Genomic DNA, 27,785 nt, shown 5'->3' on the forward strand with positions numbered 1-27,785 from the left:
CTTCACTCCCACTCAAACTTTACTCACCCCGAACCGAGGAGAGGAAGGGTCCTCTCCAAGGAATGAGGTCCTCGACAGCATTTACATGTCCTCTCTGCCTTGTAATTCCACTGCTCCCCCACCTTCAATTCCTCCTCTCACATTTCCACCTTCAGCCTCCTCACATCAGCAGTAACAGCTGGAGGAGAAGGAGGTGAAGCCCGCCCCTCCTTGTCTCTCCTCCTCTCCTCCAGCAGCAGCATTTTGTGTTAAATCCACAACCACCTCCTCTTCTCACAGCATGTGCAGATCAGACAAGCTGGAGCAGGAGGTCGTGGAAGGCCTGCAGGCCGCGGTAGGTACTCCTCGGTGATCCCTCAGTGCCCAGCTGGGCAGCCAGGAGGAACAGCCTCCGCTCCTCCACCGCCAAGCCGAGAGCCAACTCCTCATAGAGCTCCGATACGCTGATGGCGCCTGGCTTGTCCTGAGGAGAACATGGAGGGAGAGAGGCTCAATTTATTCATTTCATCTCAACCAGAAAAACTGTGTGTGTGTGTGTGTGTGTGTGTGTGTGTGTGTGTGTGTGTGTGTGTGTGTGATTGTTGATTGCTGGAGTGTATAATAATGCATGTGTGTTGGTTGTACATGTGGGCTTTAATGGATTAATCCAGCAGGTCCATGAGTGTTAGAATAAAAGCCGTGGTGATTCAGTGAAGAGAGAGCGTGTTTCTCTGAATAGACAGAGAAAGATGCTAAATATCAAGGAAATATGTGTCTATAAATCAGGCCTAGTCAACTGGCGGCTCGCGGGCCAAATCCGGCCCGAGGATTATTTTTCCGGCTTTTGATCAATTTTTATTAGAACATTTAAAATTATAATGCATTTTCCCGCGAAGAAAAGACAGTTTTGGGGCACGAATGCGCTCCCATTCAATCTCCTCCAATGGGAGACTGTTGGTCCCGCCCCTAACTGCTCCCGACGCTCCCTACGTGCGCGCCACCAGCTGCCAAGCTGGTGAGTGTGCCGCGCTAACCTGCTTGCTGCTGCTAGCTAGTGTAAACTACTAATAAGACACGTTAGCCCCTAGCTAGCTAACGGGTCTGACCCTTTAGCCGAGCGGTTAGCGACGTCGCCTTGTGGTGCGGCACACCCCGTATCGAATCCCGCACCGGGCAAGAAAATAACCGGTTATATTGGTGGCAGCGGCGGGATCCGGAAGTGTGCAGATCCTCAGAAGTCTCTTCGGAGCGCGGGAAGAACAAAGCGCGAGGGCGCGCTTCCGGGAGAGGGTGACGACTGTAAACTACTAATAAGGCACGCTAGCCCCTAGCTAACGGGTCTGACCCTTTAGCCGAGCGGTTAGTGACGTCGCCTTGTGGTGCAGTACACCCCGTATCGAATCTCGCACCGGGCAAGAAAATAACCGGTTACAGTAGCAAACAAAATAACCCCAACATGTCACTGTCCACTTTGAACGAGAGGAAAGTTGACAATGAAAATCGCCAATTTAATAACGAATGGACTGAGAAATGTATGTTTTCTAATATCGGAAAGAAGCCTACTATATGTTTGCTGTGTAAGGAGTCTGTCGCTGTCTCGGAGTAATATAATTTGAGAAGACACGTCAACACTCGAGCTTCAGCAGACATTTTCCAGAAGGGTCGGGAGCACGCGGACAGGAGGTATGGCGACAGAATAGTGCCAAAAAGCACTAGCGAGGAGGAATCTTTGACCAGCGCGCCAAACAGCCACTCGGAAATCACTCCGCGCTCTCTCCAAGTTGATTTCTGCTCGCGCGAACCGAATTTCTGCTCTCTCGCCTGAAACTTTGGGCACAGTGGGGGAAGGACACAGGGTCGGTACTGGCTCTGTTGTGATTGGTCGTTTCTGAAGAGCGACATTTGATTGACAGCCCTCCTTTCAGAAAGCCCAGGGAAAGTGAACTCCCAGTCCCTGAAGACGCCATTACCACTTCGTTTTCGAAGTCCGCTGCTGAGCAGGCATTTTTTCAGGTAGGATAACCTGGATTGAATTCGACTATTTGCAATGAATGAAAATAGTGGCTTTAGGAGAGTTTCAGGGAAATATGTTTGTGAGAAATATGTTGTGTAGTGTAGTTAACTTAATTACCAGTATTAGTCTGCGTGCATTCTATCTAGCTAACGCTAACGTTAACTTTCGTCAGCTAACGCTAGCGAATAGCTAACTTAAGATTAATGTTAGCTAGCTCCCATGTCTGGCAGGCAACTTAGAAATGTGTAAGAACATGCATCAACTTTTGACCAATGCCACAACCAGCAAGTTTCTAAAATAATATTTAATGATATCTATTTAATGTAGTTCAGTTAATAACGTAATATTCATTGTTGCCAGGCAGACACGGAGCTAACCAATGTTAACCTATGTCAGGTTAAAAATCATTTTTGACAAATGAAGGGAAGTGAAGCAAGATAGTAGTGAGAAGTGATTTCTCTTGAACATTTCAACTTTAAATACAATAGAACAATATTTAGAGTCATTTGTCAAAAATGTTTGTTAACTATACACTTTAAGTTAACGTTAGCTATTCGCTAACGCTAGCTACGGTTAACGTTATGGGCTAACTAATAACGTTATAGACTATATAAAGACTCATGTTGATGTTTAGCTACAATAACATATTTCTCAGAAACATACTTAGATGAAATTTTACACAAGCCACTGTTTTCGTTCGTCACAAATGCCCGAATTCAGCCAAGGGTTTCTTCCCTGAAGGAACCTCTGCCCAGACGCCGCTGTCTTCTTCCTTTCAGCAGACTTCCATGAGAAAAGGGCTGTCAATCAAATCTCGCTCTTCAGAAACGACCAATCACAGCAGAGCCAGTACCGACCCCTCCCCTTGTTCCCTCCCCCACTGTGCCAATACCGCCCCTGGGTCCCTCCCCCACTGTGCCAGTACCGCCCCTGGTTCCCTCCCCCACTGTGCCAATACCGCCCCTGGGTCCCTCCCCCACTGTGCCAGTACCGCCCCTGGGTCCCTCCCCCACTGTGCCAGTACCGCCCCTTGTTCCCTCCCCCACTGTGCCAATACCACCCCTGGTTCCCTCCCCCACTGTGCCAATACCGACCCTGGTTCCCTCCCCCACTGTGCCAGTACCGCCCCTGGTTCCCTCCCCCACTGTGCCAATACCGACCCTGGTTCCCTCCCCCACTGTGCCAATACCGACCCTGGTTCCCTCCCCCACTGTGCCAATACCGCCCCTGGTTCCCTCCCCCACTGCCAGTACCGCCCCTGGTTCCCTCCCCCACTGTGCCAATACCGACCCTGGTTCCCTCCCCCACTGTGCCAATACCACCCCTGGTTCCCTCCTCCACTGTGCCAATACCGCCCCTGGTTCCCTCCCCCACTGTGCCAATACCGACCCTGGTTCCCTCCCCCACTGTGCCAATACCGACCCTGTGTCCTTCCCCCACTGTGCAAATACCGCCCCTTGTTCCCTCCCCCACTGTGCCAATACCGCCCCTGGGTCCCTCCCCCACTGGGCCAATACCGCCCCTGGTTCCCTCCCCCACTGTGCCAATACCGCCCCTGGTTCCCTCCCCCACTGTGCCAAAAGTTTCAGGCGAGAGAGCAGAAATTCGCTTCGCGCGAGCAGAAATCAGCTTGGAGAGAGCGGAGTGATTTCCGAGTGGTTGTTTGGCGCGCTGGTCACAGATTCCTCCTCGCTCGCAGCATTTTTTCCCTCGCTCGGGGAACAGTTTCCTCGGAGTGCGCGCGCACAGAGATAACTTGCGCGCTCGCAGTTCATATCTACCTGTGTGAAATAATATAATACGCCCGAATGCATGTTTTATCGCGCGAGTGCTTTTTGGCACTATTCTGTCGCCATACATGCTAGCCGTTCTAGAGCAGTGGTTCTCAACCTTTTTGGGGTTCTGGACCCCCTGCGTATTTTTGATCTACCCTGAGGACCCCTCCACCGGATCTTGGGGGAGGGGGGTTGCAATTTGATAGAAACAGTAGAAACTGCATTTTAAATTGCATTATAGCATTTATTCACTCTTTGGGGCAAAAATAAGAGCTTTCAGTTGTAACTTAGATATAGTTAACAAAACAGAATTCTTATGCAGTAACTTTCAGATATATGTAACAAAACAGAATATGTATTCAGTAACTTTCAGATATATGTAACTAAACAGAATATGTATTCAGTAACTTTCAGATATATGTAACAAAACAGAATTCTTATGCAGTAACTTTCAGATATATGTAACAAAACAGAATATGTATTCAGTAACTTTCAGATATATGTAACAAAACAGAATATGTATTCAGTAACTTTCAGATATATGTAACAAAACAGAATTTTTATGCAGTAACTTTTAACAATGCAAACGGGAGCGAGATCTCTTATTAAAATACAATAGATTACACTTGTGAAACAGCTGTAATTAGAGAAAAAAGTCCTGTTACCCTTTATAGTTTAGGTAGATAAAGGTCTCAGTCACATTTGAGTAAAATAATCCTATTTCTATAAATGTCATAGGATCTTTTTTTTAAAGATATTTTATTTTCACGGACCCCTTGCAATTACACCACGGACCACTAGGGGTCCGCGGACCCCCGGTTGAGAAACACTGGTCTAGAGGACGTGGTGACGGATGAAAAGGTTAAGAACAGTATCATTTCATCTATTCGGAAAATACCCATGTCCGACACAACTACAATTAGAAGAGTCGAAGCACTAGCAACGGATGTTTCCCAAACGTCACTCGCTGTCGATGAGTCTACCGATGGCAGTGGTATCGCAGAGCTGCGTCTATATGTGAGATTCTTTGATGGCGAGGGCTTTCGTGATGATGTGCTGGGTTTAATTCCGTTGGAGGGACAAACATCCATCCATCCATCCATTATCTGACCCGCTTATCCTGCTCTCAGGGTCGCGGGGAGGCTGCAGTCTATCCCAGCAGTTATTGGGCGGCAGGCGGCTCCGGAGACACCCTGGACAGGCCGCCAGGCCATCGCAGGAGGGACAAACAACCGGTCAAATCATTTCTGAGAAGATTGTTTCATTTTTCAATGAGGACGGGCTAGATTTGCAACGAGTCAATAAGCTGGTCCCAGACGGAGGCCCTTCCATGTCAGGGAGAGTGCAGGGACCCTCCCCTGAGAGTGCAGGGACCCTCCCCTGAGAGTGCAGGGACTCTCCGCTGAGAGTGCAGGGACCCTCACCTGAGAGTGCAGGGACCCTCCCCTGAGAGTGCAGGGACCCTCCCCTGAGAGTGCAGGGACCCTCCGCTCGCCTTGCTGCCCTCACGCCACAGATGAAACCACTGCACTGTCTGAGACATCAGAGCGTCTCTGCGCAGCACTGAGCGGTGCGTTGAGAAGCACCATGGACAACACGATGCCGATGATCAGTTTCATCAGAGCCACGTCGGGCCTACAGCACAGCTTGTCAGCCGGGCACTTATAGATGGCTAAGTAAGGGTAACGCACTGAAAAGGGTCTGTGAACTCAGGCACGAGATGGTTGCCTTTCTCCGCGGCTTAGCCCAAATGCTGGACGGACAATAGGAAATATTGTCGAGGCATCATAATGCCAGAGTCAATATGAACAGTCTGCCTACACGTCAGCCCCCGTGTATGAAAACAGATTCTGGAAAACCGCAGAGAGGCGGATTCTAGCGGATCCAACGGCATGGTTCTTGGAAAAGGGAAAGAAAGCAGTTATTGAAATGTCGGTTGTGTAACTGAATGTTTCATAAACGGTCACGCTTCATGTTCAGGCAGAGCTTTGTCGAAAGTCGACGGGAGGCTTCGGACGTGTGTTTTAGTCACAGACTCCTCGTTCTTCTTTCGGCTCGTTCCCTGGTCCTCCGGGGTCACCGCGGCGGACCTTTGCCCTCCACGGCTTTCTGTCCGATGCAACACTCTCCCGCAGTCCAACCCTCCTCGTGTCCTCCTCTATCCGGCGTCTCCATCTTTTCCTCGGTCTTCCTCCTTTTCTTTTGCCGGGTATTTCTGTGTGCAGTACAGGCCACAGACCAGTCAGACTCCTTCGTAGAAGGCAAACATTAGTATTTGTCAGGAGCAGAGGCATGATGATTTACCACTTAATAGGCGCAGCAAATCCATTGACTCCAGTTAAAATGGCTTGTCTTTCTTCCCTCCAGCTCCTTTCTGTTTGTCATCGTGTTCTGTCTGTACCCATCTGCCCTGCTGCCACATTCACAGATATTCATCCATTTGCGCTCAAGTCGTGAGGAGAAAATGGAAAAAGGCCGAGAATGAGTGCCGACACGTTGTCTCAAGGTCATCTCTGTGCTCCCTGGATGTGTCTGCTCTCTTCTTTTGAGACCACTCACTCGACAGTCTCTGGTGTAGTAGCACGTGTTAGCTAGTATGTTACCATGTCTTTTTTGCCTTTCTGTCTTCCAAAGTGTTTCTCATGCGGGGAGGAACCCACATGACGGGCCGAGGGAACATAGGGCCTTTTATTATGATGAGGACACATCGTGATCACGTTCTCCCCAATACACAAAGAAAGGTCTGATGTTAAAACACATGACATTGAAACACTGTCAAGAAAATGTCATGTCTCCATCCACAGAAGCTTTCACAGGAGAGTGTAAAGCTCCACCAGCTTCTGCGCCTCCTTGGCTAACAAGAAAAACAACAACAGCAACAAACAACTGGTTGACATATTGTGGTTTGCAAGGTTTATTTATTTATTTATTCGTTTATTTTGTTTTTGTTTTACATTTCTCCCCAGTTGTACTCGGCCATTTACCCCGCTCTTCCGAGCCGTCCCGGTCCCTGCACCACCCCCCTCTGTCGATCCGGGGAGGGCTGCAGACTACCACATGTCTCCTCCCATACATGTGGAGTCGCCAGCCGCCTCTTTTCACCTGACAGTGAGGAGTTTCGCCAGGAGGACGTGGCGCGTGGGAGGATCACGCTATTCCCATTAAAACACAGAAAACGTTGAGTTTGTATTTCGTCCATAGAAAATGAATTGTGAGTTTAAGGTTTACGAAGTGTCTTTGTGTGTGTGAGGGGGGGGGGGGCTGGTCAACTTCTGTACTATTCTATAAATTTTGTATGGCTATGATTTAAAAACAAAGGTGGCTGAATGAATTTTGATTAAATGTTGTGAGTGACAGACCGGCAATTAAGATTGAGTTTCCTTTATTAATCCCCTTGAGGAAGTGCAGTTCGTGCAAATTACCCCATCCTAGCTGTGATGCGTGTCGCTCGGAGCAGTGGGCCGCCGCCCTCATGCTGTGCCCGGGGACCAACTCCAGTTCTTTTCCCATTGCCTTGCTCAGGGGCACTGACAGGAGTATTAACCCTAACATGCATGTTTCTTTTGACGGTGGGGGAAACTGGAGCACCCAGGGAAAACCCACCGCAGACACGGGCAGAGCATGCACACTTCATACAGAGGATGACCAGGAATGACCCCAGGGTTGGACAATCTCGGGGTTCAAACCCAGGACCTTCTTACTGTGAGGCAACAGTGCTAACAGCTGGCCCACCATGCCACCCAATTCTATTAGGATTCTTGAAAGCTATCCATTTGTCTCTCTTGGTTTGCCATGGTCATATCTGACAACCTTTGGGAACCATTCTTGGAGGACCTAAGAGCTGCCAAGTTCCTCAGTGTCCAGGCAGACTCCGCCACTCATGTGAGCATCCATGACCTTGAGGGAGTTTATGTCTGGATCCTGAAAGATGGGGAGCCAAAGAATCTTGGCAGTAGAAGAACCCCACCATGCCACTGCCTTCCAGACACTGTGCAGCTGTTAATGCTGGTAAATTAATTTCTAAACTCATTTGAGGAAACATTGATGAAATTTTGTTACGTTTCATAAACAGATGTTTGATAGTAGTTAAAAAAATGGACATGATTAACTTTTCATTCTGTAAACAGAATTTCAGAAAGTTGGTCTCCCAGAGTTGACGCAGAAGTTAGTCGGCTTCGGATCCGATGGAGCCTCAGTAGAGACCACCCCCCATGCTTCCCCATGGGAGGCATGGCGAGTTGGTCTCTATTCTACTCCGGGAAGAGGTCCCGATGCCATAAACTGGGATGACAGAATGAAGAAAGTAAGTGTTATTGCATGCATTAATTTGAAATGAGTGTATGTTTAACCCAGTAATGTTTTGTGTCCTACACTAATTCCTCCTTCTCTTCATACAGGTGGCTGAGCTCCTCAGAGGCCTCCACAAACAATGCCACTCTTCAGCCAGAGCCTGGAGAGAGCTCAAAGCACTAAGTGGGGTCCACCAGCATAAGATCTGGAAGCCGACCAATCTCGGGGAACAAAGTGGCTCCCGCATATGGAGAAAGCTCTTCAGACCCTCATGAAGGACTATGCTGTGGTGTTGGCACATGCGGAGAACACCATTGAAACCAGGCAAGTCACTTGTGGCAGAGTCACCTATTTTTCAATTTGCATTTGCATTACTGGGTTGTATTCTCATTATTGAACAACTGCGATGTTTGTGTACTTTTTCCAGATCTGCCAGTGCAGACATGATTGGGAGAGCCAAGCAGTGTGTCCAGATCCTGAAGGACTACATCTACCTCCTGTTTATGGTCCTGGTACAACATATCCTAAAAGGTTTGAGCCGGTCAATTTTTTTTCCCGTTTCTTCCTCTGTATGGTTTTTGGTGATTAGCATAGTGTAGTGTTAGTATTAGTGACGTTGTTATTCTTTGCAGTCTCAGTCTGAAGCTCCAGGAGTACAACGTTACACTCCCCAAGGCCTTACAGGCCTTTGAGACTGCACTGCTCATGCTCACAAGCATGCACTCAGCAGCTGGAGAGAAGCTTGAAGGCTTTCTTCAGGACTCTGCAGAGGGCCAGCTCCATGCGGCGCAGCTCCAGAACTTTAGCCAGGACAGCAGGGATACATTTGACAGGTAGCAAATGGAAAAAGGGACAATAAGAGCATTTGTTGATATAGTTCAATGAGCCTGTTGTTCATAAAAGGGCTTACTCAGTCGTGTTCACTGTGTGAAGTGTTTTAATTGCACATTGTCCCTACCTTTAAAACAAATTATTTGAAATTAAAATTTTATGTCAGTAGATTGAAGAGCCAACTCCTTGATGCAGTCATCAAAAGCACGAGGAGCCATTTCGAGGACCTGGAGAGTGACAAGATTCTTCAGGCACCTGCGAGTTTAGTTGGATGGGAGGGAGTGGCTCGCAGAGGAGGCGGACCTGGCCAGTTACGGAGCAGACCACTTTGCTGATGTACTGGATGGGGTGGGCTGTGATAGGGGTCAGGCAAGGCACCAGGACTGGTCAAGTGCAAAAGTGGTGATCAACGCGCTGTCCCAGGTCCAACAAAGCAAGGCATTGGCCAACTTTTTAACAGACCCTGATAGGCTGCAGAGCTTCCGCAAACCTGCTGATGATGGTGGTCGAGCTGCTCCTCCTGCTCCCATTATCCAGCGCCGTGAGCGTGGCTTCAGTGCCATGAAGCACTTTAAAACAGATTGGCAGAGCAACCTTTCAGTTGATATTTTGTGGAAACTGCTATCCATTAGCATTGAGGGGCCAGCAGTTGCCAATTTCGATGCAGAGCATGTTGTACAAAGATAGCTGTCAGGAGGGCAGAGAGCACGTCGGTGTAATTAAGGTTTTTATTTGTATGGTCTCATTAGGTTTTTAGATGCAAAGCATCTGCTATAGCCTGTTCTTTCACTCACTCACACATGATTAAGTTCACTCGCTCAATCACTCACAGTTAATGTGTCCATCTCTGGGGAGAAGGATGGACGGGGGGCTGGGTCATACCATTTTCGATATGCAAGAAGGTGGCAGAGGTGAAGATGATAAGATTTTCACTGGGAGTGATGAAGAAGGACAGGATTAGGAACGAGTATGTTAGAGGGACAGCTCAGGTTGGCCGGTTTGGAGACAAAGCAAGAGAGGCAAGATTGAGATGGTTTGGACATGTGTGGAGGAGAGATGCTGGGTATATTGGGAGAAGGATGGTGAATGTGGAGCTGCCAGGGAAGAGGAGAAGAGGAAGGCCGAAGAGGAGGTTTATGGATGTGGTGAGGGAGGACATGCAGGTGGCTGGTGTGACAGAGGAAGATGCAGAAGACAGGAAGAGATGGAAACTGATGATCTGCTGTGGTGACCGCTAACGGCAGCAGCCGAAAGTAATAGTAGTAGTAGTAGTAGTAGTAGTTTGTTTCTACACATCTATGACACACTGTGTCCCTATGTTGCATTTACTTAAGTAAAGACTAAACATGACAATTAACATTCAGTCTTTGTTGTTATTTGATAATCGCTAATAAATGAAACAATTTGTATAGGGGCAAGTAAAAGTTGACTTAGGGCAAGTAAATTTCTGACCCACTTGCCCGACTGGGCAAGTGAAAAAAAAAAACCCCAAAACATTAACGTTGAACCCTTGACAACTTTTAAGTTTTTGTGCTTAAAGCAAGTCCACAACTTTTTACTGCTTTATTTCCATGCCCATTTTTGTAAGAGTCTGTGATTTTTAATTAAAAAGAGAGAGAGAGAGAGAGAGAGAGAGAGAGAGAGAGAGAGAGAGAGACAGAGAGAGAGAGAGAGAGAGAGAGAGAGAGAGAGAGAGAGAGAGAGAGAGAGAGAGAGAGAGAGAGAGAGAGAGAGAGAGAGAGAGAGAGAGATGGTTCTCCACTGACTTAAAACTCTCAGGTTTGCTAAGCCCTAAACCGCCTTTACTGTCGGGACAAAGTCCAACTCTGGAGCTGTTGGACATCATTCCGTGTGTGATCTGTGAGTCTGTGCTGTCGCCTCACTGTTCAGCAAAGCAGAAACTACAGAACTGATTCTGAAACAGCAAACACGACCACTGGTTTCACCTGTTTGTTCCCCAGGACCACCACAGGAACCTGCGGGTGGACTTTGAGCAGGCGGTGCAGCTCGGCCTTGGCCAGCGGGAGACGGCGCCGGTCCGAAGAGTCGACGACGTACACCAAGACGTGAGTTTTCCTCAGGTACTCCAACCAGTACTGCCTCAGGTCCTCACCGCCTCCGACTAGAGAACAAAACAACACGCTTTTAAAGTCACATCATCTCAGGGCCAACTCTCATCACCTGGACACCATTCACACGTATGGGCATTTTCAAGAAGCTGATTCATCCAACGTGCGCGTCTTTGGACTGTGGGAGGAAACTAAAGCACCTACCACAGTGGTTCTCAACCACGTCCACGGGTTTCCGAGTCTAGCAGGAGGCTGAATAGCTGGAATTAATCTTTGCCGACTGGGTTTGTTTGTTCTCTTTTGGATTTTCCCCCCTTTTACTCCCCAATTGTACCTGGCCAATCACCCCGCTCTCTGAGCCGTCCCGGTCGCTGCTCCACCCCTTCTGCCAGTCCGGGGAGGGCTGCAGACTACCACATGCCTCCTCCGACACATGAGTCGCCGCCAGCCGCTCCTTTTCACCTAGCAGTGAGGAGTTTCACCAGGTGGACGTAGCGCCTGGGAAGATCACGCTATTCCCCCCAGTCCCCCCCTCCCCCGAACAGGCGCCCCGACCGACCAGAGGAGGCACTAGTGCAGCAATCAGGACGCGTGCTTGCATCTGGCTTCCCACCTGCAGACACAGCCAGCTGTGTCTGTAGGGATGGCTGACCAAGCCGGAGGTAACACGGGGATTCGAACCGCCGATCCCCGTGTTGGTAGGCAATGGAATAGACCGCTGCGCTACCCAGACGCCACTACTTTATCTATATATCTATATCTATATATATCTATATATATATAAAATTCAGTGAGTCAAGTAAATTCTTTATGAGACAGCACAAGCCTGTTTCATGCCATAAGCAATCATCAGCTGTCAATCAAATATACTCATTAACCATAATATTTGGGATGCGGGGTAATCGGATGGGATATATCCCCCACTTCTCCTCTTTTTTGTCCATCTCATCGTTTTTCAGCAAACGGATCATCAGCGTCAACATCGCTCAGGAGTCAGAAGAATCATAATTTATATTCCTCACCACCCCTGTCGTCAGCCCAGCACAGCAGCATGCCTTCAGCTTCTACCAGCCTTAATGGAAAATGTTGCTAGGTAACCACACTGATGCAGTTCTAACCAAAGCCAACCTGTTGAGTCTAAATGGCACCTCAAGACACGACGCTAGCGCTCAGCCACGGGAGGTTTTTTATAATGAAAGGAGGAAATTATGTTTTCATCTTCCTGTTTGAGGCACTGGGAGCTCGCATGTAATCTGTGTCTGAAGCTGCTAGCAACTAAGGAGTTTCCCCCATGAATCCATCAACCCGGTACAACCGCAAAGTGGAGCTGAACCTTCAATGGTTTGGCAATTTCTTTCACTCCAGCAAAATGAAATTTTATCACTTTGATTTCACAAGCTGGCAAAGCTTAACGCAGGGAAAGGCAAAGTAGTTGGTCAGAACAGCTGGTGGAGTTTTGGGCGTAATCGTCTTTCAATAGAATTGCATCGGGATGAAAGCCAAGACATTGTCTTATGGTGATACACAATTTTATCACCTAAATTAATGATAATGAGCATCTACGACCTAGCATTTATCACAAAATGAGGTGTGAAATATTTGAGGGAGAATGTTTTCCAAGCTAGTTTTGGTTTGATATTATACTTTACCAACCAGCTCAGTGTGATTGTGGTAGTGGGGTGTGGTTGAGCCTCAGCTGCAAGCGGAGAGGGAGGAGGTGTGGGTCGCGGGGAGCAGACGCGTTAGCGAACACAGTAGATGGAGAAAAGGAAAAGAGATGAAAACGGACAAAGAAGGCTCATCCAACGCTGAGCACCAGCCGTGCAGCCTGCGAGCAGACTCTGAGTTTGCACGTTTTGTAAATTAAAAAAGAAAGAAAATCCCTGTGTTATCACTAATCTGATCTGTCCTCCATCTCTGAACCCTCCTGTGGCACGAGATTTGCCACAGTGGTGCCCCAGATAGAGCCACAAGCAGCTCTGCTGGGGCAAGCCCTCCACCGAATCGCCGACCTCCAGGAGTGCCAGACTTGGATGCAGCACCACCAAACCCCTGCAGGAGTTGGCAGCTAAGCAGGCGGAAGACCAGGCTCTCCTGAGGGAGCTGCCGAGTTCTCCTTCAGCTGCCCGCGGGGATGATCAGGCCACTTCCCCGACTCATCGGCCCAAGATCACCCTACCCCAGATGACATCTGCCAACGACCCTGAAGCTTTACTCAACATCCTCAAAGGCACGGTGTCGGCATGCGGGTGGCCAGAGGAGGAATGGGCTCCTTCTGCTCATGGGTGAAGCCCAAGCCGCTGTGCACAGCCTACCAGCGTCCTCCCAGGAGAAATACCGAGCCATCAGGTGAGCTGTCCTGGACTGAGTGGGGCTCACGCCAGATGGACATCAGCGCAGGCTCAGGATGCTCAGCCTGGTGGATGCCAGTCGCCCCCTCATCACGAATGGAAGTCTGAGGTCATTCTGTTCCGTCCCAAAAATTCCACCGGCTCTTTTGTTACTAATCCTGGTGGTCTTAACCGGGCTGCTAGGAATCTTGGGGTAATATTGGATGCAAACCTCGGTTTTGAATCAAACATGTTGTTCAGTCATGCTTTCCCCATCTCAAGTTAATCTCCAAAATTAGGTCATTTTTATCAGTTGCCGATCTGCACAAAGTTCTACATGGTTTTATCTATTCTCGGCTTGATTATTGCAATACAATTTAATTGGGTATCAGCCAAGGGCTCCCTCCACCATCTCCAGTTGGTACAAAATGCCACTGCTCGACTCATTACTGGGACAAAGAGGCATGATCACATCAGCCCTGTGCTTGTCTCCCTACACTGGCTCCCTGTTAGATTTCAAATTGATTTTAAAAATGTATCGCTCACTTTTAAGGCCAGTCTTGATCCTAAATACATCTCTGATTAATTGATCTGTTATACGCCCTCTCGACCATTAAGATCCGCAGACGGAGCCCTGCTGGTTATTCCCAGGTCTCGGTTTGTCACAAAGGGTGACCAGGCTTTTGGTGTTAAGACCCCCACACTATGGAACTCTTCTACTGAACTCAGACAAACTAAGTCTCTAGCTTCTTTTGGAAACCTTTTGGAGAACTGTGACATACTATGTATGCAAGAGACCTTTATAGCAAAGCAAGACTTGGAAAAACTAAACTCATTCAATGATACTAACTTTCATGGGGCTGGGGAGTCTACAACTGACCGTGGTATGGGAATAGTCAGAGGCAGGATACCAGGGGGTGTGGGTATTCTATGGAATAAGAAGCTCGACTCACTGATAAATGTGGTTAGGCTTGATGTTGACTGGTGGATTGCATTACAGTTTACTCACAGTGACGGGGAATTATCCGTAATGTGCATACACCCTATGAATGCCATCAGAATGAGGATGAATATTTAAGTAGGCTTGCATTCATCAATTCCTTTATTCAAGATAATACTTCTTCCAGTATGTATGTCATTGGGGATTTAAATGCGGATATCTCAGACAGGAACTCATTATTTGCTAATCATATGGCTCAGGTTCCCACCCCACTTTTGTTCCCCAATCGTATCCAGCCAATTACCCCACTCTTCCGAGCCGTCCCGGTTGGTGCTCCACCCCCTCTGCCGATCTGGGGAGGGCTGCAGACTACCACATGCTTCCTCTGGTACATGTGGAGTCGCCACCCACTTCTTTTCACCTGACAGTGAGGAGTTTTGCCAGGGGGACGTACCGCGTGGGAGGATCAAGCTATACCCCCCCGGTTCCCCCTCGAACAGGCGCGCCAACTGACCAGAGGAGGCGCTAGTGCAACGACCAGGACACATACCCACATCTGGCCTGTAGGGACGCCGGCTGAGATGGAGGCACCACGGGGATTCGAACCAGGATCCCTATGTTGGTAGGCCACGGAATAGACCACTACGCTACCCAGACACTCCACATGGCTCAGTCCTGTCAAGATAATAGTCTTATATTGTCAAGCAAAGTGATTTTGCCTACAAATAGTTATACATACATAAGTGAGGCCTGGCACACTACGTCATGGCTGGACCACTGTATTTGCACTGCTGATGCACATGCCTCGTTGGGGAGTATGAATGCTATGTAATGGAGATAGTAATGGAGATAGTGACAACGCAGGAATTTTGCACTGGTCAACACTTACAGAGGAGGACATCTTATGGGTAATATACATCTGCTTAGACATGCAGTTATGTACAGAGACATTAATTTTAATGATATGGGGCATAGGAGAGGTCTCTGCTGCATGTATGATGATATTGTTAGTGCTTTGTATGAAGGCAGTAAGCCCTACTACAAGTATAAAGATACGACGCATGACATCAGGCCTGGTTGGAACAAGTGTGCAGCTGGGTATCGTGAGGAAGCCCGTAAAGCCTTTAAATCATGGGCTATGGCAGACAGACACAGACAAGGGCCTGAGCTTGAACACAAGAAGCTCACTAATGTAAGATACAAGTATGCCATTCATTTCATTTGTAAAAATTAGCAACCATGAAGGCTGATTCCATGGCTAAGAAGCTGCTAGGGAATAATGTTGCTAATTTTTGGAAAGAAGTGAGAGAAGAAGGGGGGTTAACTGCTGTACACCTTCAATATGCCAGTCTGAGGATAGCTGCTCTCCTTGCTATTTTCTTACTGGCTTTGTGATCCATGGCTTGCTACCAGATTCAACATTGTCTGTACCGTTTGTGCCAGTCATTAAGGACAAAACTGGTGAAGTATGTACAGGCCTACAGTTCTAGCCAGCTTACTGTCAAAAGTCCTAGAAAGAATCCTGATGGCTCGAGTGCATGAATTTATCAACTCCACGGATAACCAGTTTGGTTTTAAAGCTAAACATGGCGCTGACTTATGTATATATGCCTTAAAGGCAATTATTAACAACTACCGAGGCCAAAACTCATCGGTTCTTATGTGTTTTATTGATGCTTCTAAAGCCTTTGATCATGTTAATCATTGAAAGTTGTTCGTTAAATCGAGTCAAAGAGGGGTGCCTAAATACATTGTGAGAATTCTGGCTTATTGGTATGCCCACCAGACTATGCAAGTGAAATGGGGTAATAGTGTTTCAGCCCCATTTGGGGTCAGCAATGGTGTCAGGCAAGGGGGAATTCTGTCTCCAGTTCTCTACAATTTATATATTGATGATTTGTCCAGGCAGCTGAAAGCCTGTAACACCGGGTGCATGATGGGTAATACCTTGGTGAACCATATTATGTATGCAGATGACCTTGTCATCCTTAGTCCCTGTAGCGCTGGTCTCCAGCAGCTCCTTGATGTATGTTCTGTGTACGGTGTGCAGCACGATATCAAATACAATGCTAGTGAGAGTGTTGTCATGATCTGCAGAACCAAAGAGGTCAATCATCTAACATGTCCTGATTTTAAATTGTCTGATAATAATCTTGGGGTATGTAATAAGGTGAAATATCTTGGGCACTATATTACTGAACAAATGACAGACGATGATGATGTTTATAGGCAATGCCGCATGATGTATGCACAAGCAAACACCCTGTCACGCAAGTTAGTTTGTATGTTCAGTTAGTGTGAAGATGTCTGTTCAGAGCATATTGTACACTTTATGCTGCCCCCTGTGGTCAAACTACATACTGTATACCACTTTTTACTGCACACCTGTGGTCAAACTACAAAAAATAAAGCTTACAGAGGCTTCGGGTAGCTTATAATGATGCTATGAGAATACTGCTAAAAACACCTAGATGGTGTAGTGCAAGTGAAATGTTTGTGGCTGCAGGAGTCAACACCTTCCAGACTCTTCTAAGAAATCTCATGTATACATTTATTTGCCGGCTCAGTGACTCTGATAATGTAATCATCAAGAGTTTAACTAATTAATATAAGATTCAGTGCCACACGCTACCGATCCCGGCAGTGATTGGTAGCGTGGTATAGCTGCTTTCTTATAAGACACTGACTTGTTCCTTTTATGTTATTTTATTGATTTTACTCTGTGTATTGTTGAGGGTTTATCTTTTACTTATGACTCTTATCTTTTATGGCTTTATTCGCTCTTCTCTTGTTTTTTTACCTTGTCTTTGTCTGTTATGGATCCTGAGTCTCCAGTAAAGTGTTGAGTTGAGTTTTAAATCTCTTCTTAAAACTTTTCTCTTTTTGAAAGCTTTTAAGTCAAGTCAATTTTATTTGTATAGCCCAATATCACAAATTACAAGTTTGCCTCCGTGGGCTTAACAGCAACACAACATCCTGTCCTTTTACATCAAAACATCACACTTTACAAATGTTTGATGTTTGTTTTTATATATTTATACTGTTTGTTATTTTTTATAAAGTGCTACATAGATAAAGTTATTATTGTCCATTACTTTACTGAACAGTGCAGGTTTAGACCTTTAGTTTGGGATCATTAGACAAAATAGTCAAAATAGAAACCCTTTTTCTTTCACCATTACAGAAATACAGACTTGATGTACGACCTGCTACTCATGGCTTTTAGCATCAGATTTTACACTTGCATCAAATCTGTGGTACAGACTCTCCACTTTGAACTGGTGTCAACCCGATATCTGAAACCAGCATCTGTGTCCTTACTAAGGAAACTGCAAGTGTTCATAAAGTCTTTGGGATTCGGATCGTCACGGCCCTTCAGACAACACCAGAACCAATCTGAGCTGGACTGATTCCTATATTTCTGAATGCAGAGAATCTGTGATTCATTTACTTTGACCAATCACAACGATTCGGCAGCCCCTGCTGATATCTTCCTAGTTATAGTTCGCTTCAGGTAACTAAAAATACCAAACACATTACCCACAAAAATCCCCCCAAATATTTCCCTGTGTTTTACAACCGAATCATTCATAAAAAAAACAAACAAAGCAGCACAGAAGGGTTACGCTGTGCCCGTTCCTCTCCTCAGAACTAAAAGAGCCTGCGGTGTCCAGTCTGCTTTTATAGGATAAACTCTGTCTTACTTTCCAGGAAGTCCAGCTGGCACGCTGGAGTGTCCAGACTCATGAAGTTGAAGCCGCGTGTGGGCCGGCACCGGGCCGGCTTGGCCTGCGGGCCACTGGCCAAGCCCTGCAGCACGCTGCTCTTCCCGGCTCCGTCCAGACCCAGAACCAAAACCTGACGCTTCACCCGCTCCTCCTCCTCCTCCTCCTCCTCCTCCTGGAGACAGATAGATGGGTTAAGATGAAATGGAGTCAACAGGTGCAGATAAATGTGGTTGTGGTAACATGGTGACATAACTTAAGTGTTGTCATTCCCTGGTCCTAATGGCTGCATCACAGTAAAGTGAGACCATTTGCTGAACTTATTCCACTGTTTTAAGTGAAATGAACAATGAATATCTCTCAACATTACTGATGATCATCTATCAACATGTTCTGCTGTGTCAATATCTTATGAAAGCACCAATACTCATTCAATAAACATCACCACGTCATCAGTGTCGAGGTATTCAGTCAGAAATATTGTGATGCTTGAGTTTGTCGATATCACCCATTCCTATTGTTCAGTATTGGGTGTGGGTTGGGGAATGTAATAACCATGCTTTGTAACATGTTTAGTAATGTTTCTGGTGTTAGTTTTCATGTTTATTCTGGTCACAAGGGGGCGCTCTAGGGGACGCTCTGCGTTAAGCCCGGAAGTAGGAGAGTAAGGGAGCTGTGTTAGTGTGCCATGGCTAGCGGATACACCAGCAGATGTACCCTTGTCGTTATTCACGTTCCACTACAGATTCCAAAACGCAGCTTTGTGGTATTTGAGTTATTATTTTAAAACTTTACACTGGCGACGAGGATTCAATTTCCCCCCACTGACATGGCTGCTGCATTGCCGCTGTTCCCTGCCTTTGATATAAGAAACAGAACTCAGCTGTCCGGTGGAAGAAGCGGCTACAACGCTCTGAAAACTCGGTAGTTGCTCGGGATGTGAAGGATGACACAGGAAAGCGTGCGATGCTTCTACGTGATGCAGGGGAAGGGGTACAGGACATCTCCGATACCCTCACTGACACCGGGGGAACAAAGGACTCTAAACCAGTGGTTCTCAACCTTTCTGGGGTGCTGGACCCCCTGCGTATTTTTGATCTACCCTGAGGACCCCTCCACCTGATCTTGGGGGAGGGGGGTTGCAATTTGATAGAAACAGTAGAAACTGCATTTTAAATTGCATTATAGCATTTATTCACTCTTTGGGGCAAAAATAAGAGCTTTCAGTCGTAACTTAGATATATGTAACAAAACAGAATATGTATTCAGTAACTTTCAGATGTATGTAACAAAACAGAATGTGTATTCAGTAACTTTCAGATATAGTTAACAAAACAGAATGTGTATTCAGTAACTTTCAGATATATGTAACAAAACAGAATATGTATTCAGTAACTTTCAGATATATGTAACAACAGAATATGTATGCAGTAACTTTTAACAATGCAAACGGGAGCGAGATCTCTTATTAAAATACCATAAATTACACTTGTGAAACAGATGTAATTAGAGAAAAAAGTCCTGTTACCCTTTATAGTTTAGGTAGATAAAGGTCTCAGTCACATTTGAGTAAAATAATCCTATTTCTATAAATGTCATAGGATCTTTTTTTTAAAGATATTTTATTTTCACGGACCCCTTGCAATTACACCACGGACCTCTAGGGGTCCGCGGACCCCCGGTTGAGAAACACTGGTCTACGAGACCTACACATTCAGACAAGCCAAGCGACTAGCAGGGGAAACACTCGACTCCTATCACACCTGGCTGCGGCAACTAGCAGCAACTTGCGACTTTCCTGGTGTTGAAAGAGATCAAAACTAGGATCATTCAAACGTGCACAACTGCGGCGTCACGCGCTACAGAAATCAGAGATGACGTTGACCGAACTCCTCTCACGCGGTAGAACCATGGCACTAGTGGAGATTCAAGCATCGGGAACAGAACAAACCCAACAACGTGCAGCTCAAAGTAATCTAAGGGAAGATGTTCTGGCAGTAGATGTGGGGAAGGGAGCTGTGAAGAAAAGATGCTACAACTGCTCCGGTATGTTTCCCCACCGTGACGAAATGCCGTGCCCGGCACGGGGGAAAACATGCAGCGTGTGTGGAAAACAAGGACATTTCGCAAAATGCTGTCGCTATAAGCGGCCACAAGGGGGCATCAGTGGTCGACATGAAGTGCATTATGTACACACCAGTGAAAACAGTGGCATCACATCTCAAGAAACAAGCAACGCAGGCACAGAATCTTCCGAGGAGTATCTGTACTCAGTCTCCCAATCAAAAGCAAATCTCCCACATGCAAAGATAAAGGTTAGTGACTGCAATATAAAAGCGATGGTTGATACAGGGGCAACTGTGATTATCATCAATGAAACAACTTACCAGAGACTGAGACAGAAGCCCTCACTCACCAAATGCATGGTTTCCATATTTCCTTATGGTTCACGCACACCACTGCCTGGCCTAGGAAAATTCACCACACTGGTCGAATCCAAATCGCGCTTCACAAATGCAACATTCCATGTGCTACAAGGAAGTAATGGCAATCTACTGGGCTATGACAATGCCGCTCAACTGGGACTAATCAAAATCATCAATGCTCTTCACACATCTCCACAACAGCCAGAGCAGCCCACAAGAACTTCAAACCAGACAGTAAGGAGATCATCCACTGCCTTCACTTCTGAGTATGCTGACTTCTTTCAGGGGATAGGAAAACTGAATGACTTTCAAGTCAAGTTGCACATAAAGAGAGATGTCCCTGCTGTCACACAATCTCACAGAAGAGTACCTTTTCATGTAAGGAAGTGAATTGAGGCGGAACTGCAATGTTTAGAGAACCTTAACATCATCGAGAAGGTGGATGGTCCCACTCCCTGGGTCTCTCCAATCGTTCCTGTTCTTAAACCGAAAGACCCGGAAGCAGTGCGCATTTGTGTGGACATGAGGATACCAAATCAGGCCATCGAACGGGAACGACATCTCACACCTACAGTAGATGATGTGATACAATCACTCAATGGAGCCAGGTTCTTCTCAAAGCTAGATTTGAACAGTGGATATCTTCAGCTAGAACTAGAGCCATCCTCTCGATATATCACAACATTCTCCACCCATGTAGGGCTGCGACGTTACAAAAGACTGAGCTTTGGAGTTTCATCGGCTGCAGAGGTGTTCCAAAATGTCATTCAGCAAGCCCTGGATGGCATCCCAGGAGTAATCAACCTAAGTGATGACATATTAGTGTTTGGGAAAACGAGCTGCCCATGACCAAGCTCTTGGAGAAACGTTTCAGCGACTGAGGGAGAAGAACCTAACTCTCAACAAGGCCAAGTGCTGATACGCACAAACCACTCTGGACTTCTTTGGATACACATTCTCAGATGGAGAATTCTCTCCGGATCCCAAGAAGGTTCAGGCACTTCACGACGCTGCTGCTCCGACTAATATCAGTGAGGGCCGCAGTCTTCTGGGCATGGCAAATTACAGTGCCCGTTTCATCAAGGATTTTGCCACAATAACCCAACCTCTGAGAGAACTTACAAAAAAGACTGTTCGTTGGACCTGGGCGGAAAAGCACCAGAGGTCTCTTGATGCGATGAAACGAAGTCTTAACAAGTGATGCGGTGATGACTTACTTTGACCCACTCAGACTAACTGAACTGGTAGCTGATGCAAGTCCAGTAGGTCTTGGGGCTGTGTTGGCCCAAAGGAATGGCCCAAATGAACCAGCTAGAGTGATAAGCTATGCACGTAGAGCGCTGTCCCCCATTGAACAAAAATACTCACAAACAGAACGGGAAGCACTTACTATTGTGTGGGGCTGTGAACATTTTCACATATACCTTTACGGAGCACCCTTTACACTTATCAGTGGTCACATACCGTTGGAATGGATTTTCAACAACCCCAAATCCAAGCCACCTGCTCGTATAGAACGCTGGAGTCTACGTCTGCAGCCTTACAGCTACGCAGTCCGCTACAAGTCTGGCAAGGACAACCCGGCAGACTATATGTCACGCCACCCTGCACGAGTATCACATATCTCTTATGACATTTCAGACAATGAAAGACAAGCGGAAGAATATGTCAACTTTGTTACAGCAAATGCTGTCCCTAAGGCAATGACACTGAGTGAAATTCAAGAGGCGACCAAAACTGACCCCACTCTGTGCGAAGTCATTCGACTCATCAAAGAAGGGTCATGGGAGTCACTGTCCAAAAAACGTGTTGCAGACAGAGTGGATTTTGCTGCTCTAATGTCAATCAAGAAAATCAAAGATGAACTAACTGTGACCGCGAGAGATGACACTGTGCTACGACGCACGGGGATCGTTGTCCCTCATTCGCTACAAATCAGGGCTTTGTCACTGGCACACGAAGGCCATCAGGGGGTGGTCAAAACTAAGAGGTTGATCAGAGAGAAAGTCTGGTTCCCTGGCATTGACAGACAAGTAGAAACCATGATAACTGGCTGCATCCCATGCCAGGCTGTTGTGCCTAATCACACGCATGAACCTCTCCGCATGTCTGAGCTACCATCGTCACCATGGGAAAAAGTTGGTGTGGACTTCTGTGGTCCATTCCCTGATATAACTATATCTAATGTACTCTCTGTTCTGCATCCACTTGGTCGCATCTTTGGCTACAAGCTGCATTCTAATAGGAGTGAACTCTTTCCTCTAAATGCTGCAGCTCACAAATATCCACTTAACACGTTACAATTTAGAATAGTTCTGGACAGTTTCATGTACTTGGGGGTCCAAGTCACTAACAAATTTAAGAATATTTTCAAATATAATTTTACCGCTCCTCGCTCGAGTACAGCAGGACTTTGAGAGATGGTCATTACATTACTTTATCTCTAGCTGGTCGAATTAATTCGGTTAAAAATTAATGTCCTGCCTAGATTTTCCTTCCTGTTTCAATGCATTCCAATCTTTATCCCAAAATTATTCTTTTTTCGAAAACTTGATGGGATTATCTCAGGGTTCATTTGGGCTAAATGAATCCAAGCATCTGCAAAGTATATCTGCAGAGAGACCAAGGAGGTTGGGGGGGGGGGTATGGCCCTACCAAATTTTATTTTTTATTATTTGGTGGCCAACTTCTGCATACTTCAGCATTGCTTGTGGGCAGATAGCTTACATAATATCCCAACTTGATTGAGGCTGGAAACATCTTCCTGTATGTCATTGTCACTGGCTGCTTTGGTTTACACCCCTAGTGGTTCAGCCTGCTCAGAATACTGCAAGAACGTTTTAGCCAAGATGACTCTCAAAATTTGGAATAAATTTAGAAGCCATTTTAGACTGCAAACCTTTTCACTACAGGCTCCTATATTTAGAAATCACACCTTCCTTCCTTTCCTAGAAGATGGGGCTTTTTCTATGTGGTCTGATCTTGGCATAAAGTCATATAATGATTTGTATATTGAGGGCACCTTTGCATCCATCCAACAGATTTCAGCTAAATTTAACATCCCCAAAAGTCACTTTGTTAGATATCTACAGATTTGTAATTTTGTCCATGTCACAAGCTGCCAATTTCCCTCTCAACCCATCAGCCCCTCCATTGATGCTTTTTTATCACCACCCCCTACATCAAAAGGTCTCATCTCATGTGGACATGAGAGAATGTTCTCTCTTCAGCGATCCTCATTGTTAGCTGTCAAAACGTCTTGGGAGCAGGATATAGGCGAAGAAATTAACAATGACCTATGGGATGATATTCTTATGCGGGTCCACTCTTGATCTTTGTGTGCCTATCATGGTGCGATGCAATATAAAATATACACCACACTCACTGGACAAAACTCAGACTTCCTCTGGTTTACCCTGATGTCAGCCCCGTCTGTGACAGGTGTCACCAAGCTCCTGCCTCGCTGATTCATATGTTCTGGCCTTGCCCATCTCTTCATAACCATTGGTCCAGTATTTTTGAAACGTTATCAGGGGTACTTCAGGTGTCCTTTGATCCAGTTGCATTAACAGCACTCTTTGGGGTAATACCGGATACAGTGGTCCTGCCAAAAATTAAAGCAGACCTTGTGACCTTCTTGATCCTGTTGGCCAGAAGACTGATATTACTTCATCTGACGTCATCCTCTCCTCCATCCCATGAGGCTTGGATCAGAGATGTTCTTCACCTTAGTAAATTAGAAAAGATCAAATAATACTACGCGGGTCTATGGCTAATTTTTTCAAAATATAGCAACCCCTATTTGACCATATAGTGACATTGCAGTTCCAGAGTGTACCTCAGTGAAGCTGGATGATGGTTATTATTCCTTGTAATTTTGCTCCTTTGATTACTCAAGGGCTGGTGCAGTGATTAGCATGGTCACCTCACAGCAAGAAGGTCCTGGGGTCAAGCCCCAGGGTAGTCCAACCTAGGGGGTTGGAGTTTGCATGTTCTCCCCGTGTCTGCGTGGGTTTCCTCCGGGGGCTCCGGTTTCCTCCCACAGTCCAAAGACATGTAGGTCAGGTGACTCGGCCGTACTACATTGTCCCTAGGTGTGTGTGTGTGTTATGGCCTGGCGGCTTGTCCAGGGCGTCTCCCCGCCTGCCGCCCAATGACTGCTGGGATAGGCTCAAGCACAGTGGTGGCTGCTGATCAAAATTTTTGGGGAAGCAACCACCCCAAAAAAAAAAAGACAAGGAAAAAAAAGGCACAGCGGCAGTCTCAGTTTTTATCTCCTCCTGAACGGTAGCAGCAGTGGCTTTAATCAGATCGTGTCTGTGAATGTTCTCATTCATCCAGGTCGTCATGGTTCTCCAAAGGAGGTGAATCAAGTGCAACTGGACTTGGTGTATATCCATGAAGACGTTTCGCCTCTCACCCAAGAGGCTTCCTCAGATCATTCTGTATGATCTTAGACATCCCAGAAAACAGAGGGGACGATTTCTAATGAGCAGCCAGAACATCATCATAGCGGGAAAACACTTCTGCCGTCTCTCTGTAGTTTCCTTTATTAGCGGACGTTTCACTCCCATCATGCCCCCTAAATGCTGCTCCTGACCACCCAATAATGACACCGAATCAGTCAACCTCTTCACAATGGCACGGTTTTCCCAGACCGCGTCGTTACGCTTTGCCAACTGGAGCCGCTTGTCTTCATCAATTAGAGAATCCATCCTCACGTTTCCCAGCAGACTTGACTGCACGGCTGCACCGACACGCTCCTTTGATTCTTCATGAGGCTCAACAGACCTGTCGACACGTCGTACATCCTCAAATCCATCTCTTGCAAACTCTGAAGAACACCCATCTCCTGCAGCAGCAGCAGCAGCACACTTACACATCACGCAAGGCCGGCAATGCCAGCGGTGTGTTAGCACAATGCCCGTTAGCCGCTCCACCTTGTCAGGCCTAGAACACTTAAAACTCCGACTTACCGAGCCCACTCTCTGCACCAGCTTGATGGGGGGGGGGGGGCGTTGGTCTCCCCTCTGCCTTCACTCCCAGTTTTTCCTCACAGGAGAAAGTGTCAAAAGATTCCCGTAGGATCCGGTCCACGATGTTTGCATCCATCATAATTCTTTGCAGAAATTGCGAAAGACAGGACAGGAGCTAGCTAGTGTAACCGGGTATGTTCTTACCCGGTGCGGGATTCGATACGAGGTGTACTGCACCACAAGGCGACGTCACTAACCGCTCGGCTAAAGGGTCAGACTCGTTAGCTAGGGGCTAACGTGTCTTATTAGTAGTTTACAGTCGTCACCCTCTCCCGGAAGCGCGCCCTCGCGCTTTCTTATTCCCGCGCTCCGAAGAGACTCTGCACACTTCCGGATCCCACCGCTGCCACCAATGCAACCGGTTATTTTCTTGCCCGGTGCGGGATTCGATACGAGGTGTACCGCACCACAAGGCGACATCACTAACCGCTCGGCTAAAGGGTCAGACCCGTTAGCTAGCTAGGGGCTAACGTGTCTTATTAGTAGTTTACACTAGGCTAGTAGCTAGCTGGCTAAGCTAGTTAGAACAACTAACGTTAGCTTACAGTACAGGGCTGCTACACGAGGTCAAGATCAAAATTGCGAATATAAAGATGAATAAAGTTGAACAATAAATATCTGAACAGATTAATTAATTATTATAATATTTACAATATATATATATATATATACAAGAACCACCAAAAACTACTATAGTGATCCCTCATTTATCTTAGGCTAATCTCTTTTTCTTATCTTTCTTAACCTATCTTCGAATACCAAAAGGTGTGATGAAGACTGGAGAGCAAGTCAACGTAGGATCGGAAAGGCTGAACTGGTGTTCTCTGATTGGTTAGACGGGTGTCAATCATTTTCAGGTCGAGGAACGACTGGGTGAAGCGCTGCGTCACTGGGTGGGCATTAAAACGCGTCATAAACCGTAACTGTCCAATCAGAAACGTGTAAGGTACTTTTTCAACTTACGTTTACTTGTTTTCTTTTACTACACACTTTTCTTTTTATATATCTATGTATGCATATGTTTCAAACTACTGCTTTTGCCATATACATCATATTTCTATGCCATTATTATTATTTGTATGCTTTAAAAATGTTGAAACAATTGAAACTGTTGTTTACCATGTTAACAAACATTACGAAGAAGAGTTTGGAAAGATAAACCAGGAAGTGTTGCATAAGCTTGTCTCTGTCCGGTCTGAGTAACCGTAGACGTCAGACGTGGTCTCACGCGTGGCGAGGGTCCACCCAGGAGGCTGCACATCCACAGACTGACAGGCAAAACCTTTTATTAGCTAGGTCAGTGGTTCTCAACCCAGTCCTCAAGGACCCCCTATCCTGCAGATTTCCATTGTAACCCTGCATAGGTAGCCCTGCTTGTACTTACTCGACCAATCATCTCGCAGCACTTCATTATGCAAGGTGTGCAACGTCTGACAAAATTCATTGCTGATTGGTTGAATAACTACAAACAGGTACCTATTCAGGGTTGCAAAGAAAATCTGCAGGATAGGGGGTCCTGGAGGACTGGGTTGAGAAACACTGAGCTAGATCGTTTAGGTCAGTGGTTCTCAACCTTTTTGGGGTCCTGGACCCCCTGCGTATTTTTGATCTACCCTGAGGACCCCTCCACCTGATCTTGGGGGAGGGGGGTTGCAATTTGTAGAAACAGTAGGAACTGCATTTTAAATTGCATTATAGCATTTATTCACTCTTTGGGGCAAAAATAAGAAAAATAAGAGCTTTCAGTGGTAACTTAGATTTAGTTAACAAAACAGAATTCTTATGCAGTAACTTTTAACAATGCAAACGGGAGCGAGATCTCTTATTAAAATACAATAAATGACACTTGTGAAACAGATGTAATTAGAGGAAAAAGTCCTGTCACCCTTTATAGTTTAGGTAGATAAAGGTCTCAGTCACATTTGAGTAAAATAATCCTATTTCTATAAATGTCATAGGATCTTTTTTTTAAAGATATTTTATTTTCACGGACCCCTTGCAATGACACCACGGACCACTAGGGGTCCGCGGACCCCCGGTTGAGAAACACTGGTTTAGGTTGAGCGCCGCATATTAACTTTTATTTTCCATATTTCCTTAAAGTCTTGTAATGGCAGGAAGAACACTGGGTTTTCTCTCTCTCTCTGTGTGTGTGTGTGTGTGTGTGTGTGTGTGTGTGTGTGTGTGTGTGTGTGTGTGTGTGTGTGTGTTCATCTCTCACACTACTGGGCCTGTCAGCCTGCTGATGTGTGTGCACAGCTATGACTGCGTGATGATGAAGGACCTGTCGTGGTTGTGGTGGTTCAGACCCTTTGGAGAGCTGTTTGATACTGTCAGTGAGCGTTAACTCCTCAGCTGGTCTGTCTCCTA

The 27,785-nt window shown here is 46.4% G+C and overlaps 1 protein-coding gene across 1 annotated transcript in view; it reads right to left on the minus strand.

The window, feature by feature from the left end:
- Positions 1-27,785, minus strand: part of arl10 (ADP-ribosylation factor-like 10) — a 28,664-nt gene continuing 879 nt past the window's right edge. Inside the window, exons 2-4 of the mRNA XM_056284396.1 lie at positions 17,933-18,113; positions 10,836-11,011; positions 1-463 (exon numbers count right to left, since the gene is read on the minus strand). Of these exons, the coding sequence (XP_056140371.1) occupies positions 290-463; positions 10,836-11,011; positions 17,933-18,113 (531 nt within the window). The 3' untranslated portion in view covers positions 1-289. The remainder of the gene's footprint in view (positions 464-10,835; positions 11,012-17,932; positions 18,114-27,785) is intronic.

Source organism: Lampris incognitus, chromosome 8, assembly GCF_029633865.1.
Source record: "Lampris incognitus isolate fLamInc1 chromosome 8, fLamInc1.hap2, whole genome shotgun sequence".
NCBI lineage: Eukaryota > Metazoa > Chordata > Actinopteri > Lampriformes > Lampridae > Lampris > Lampris incognitus.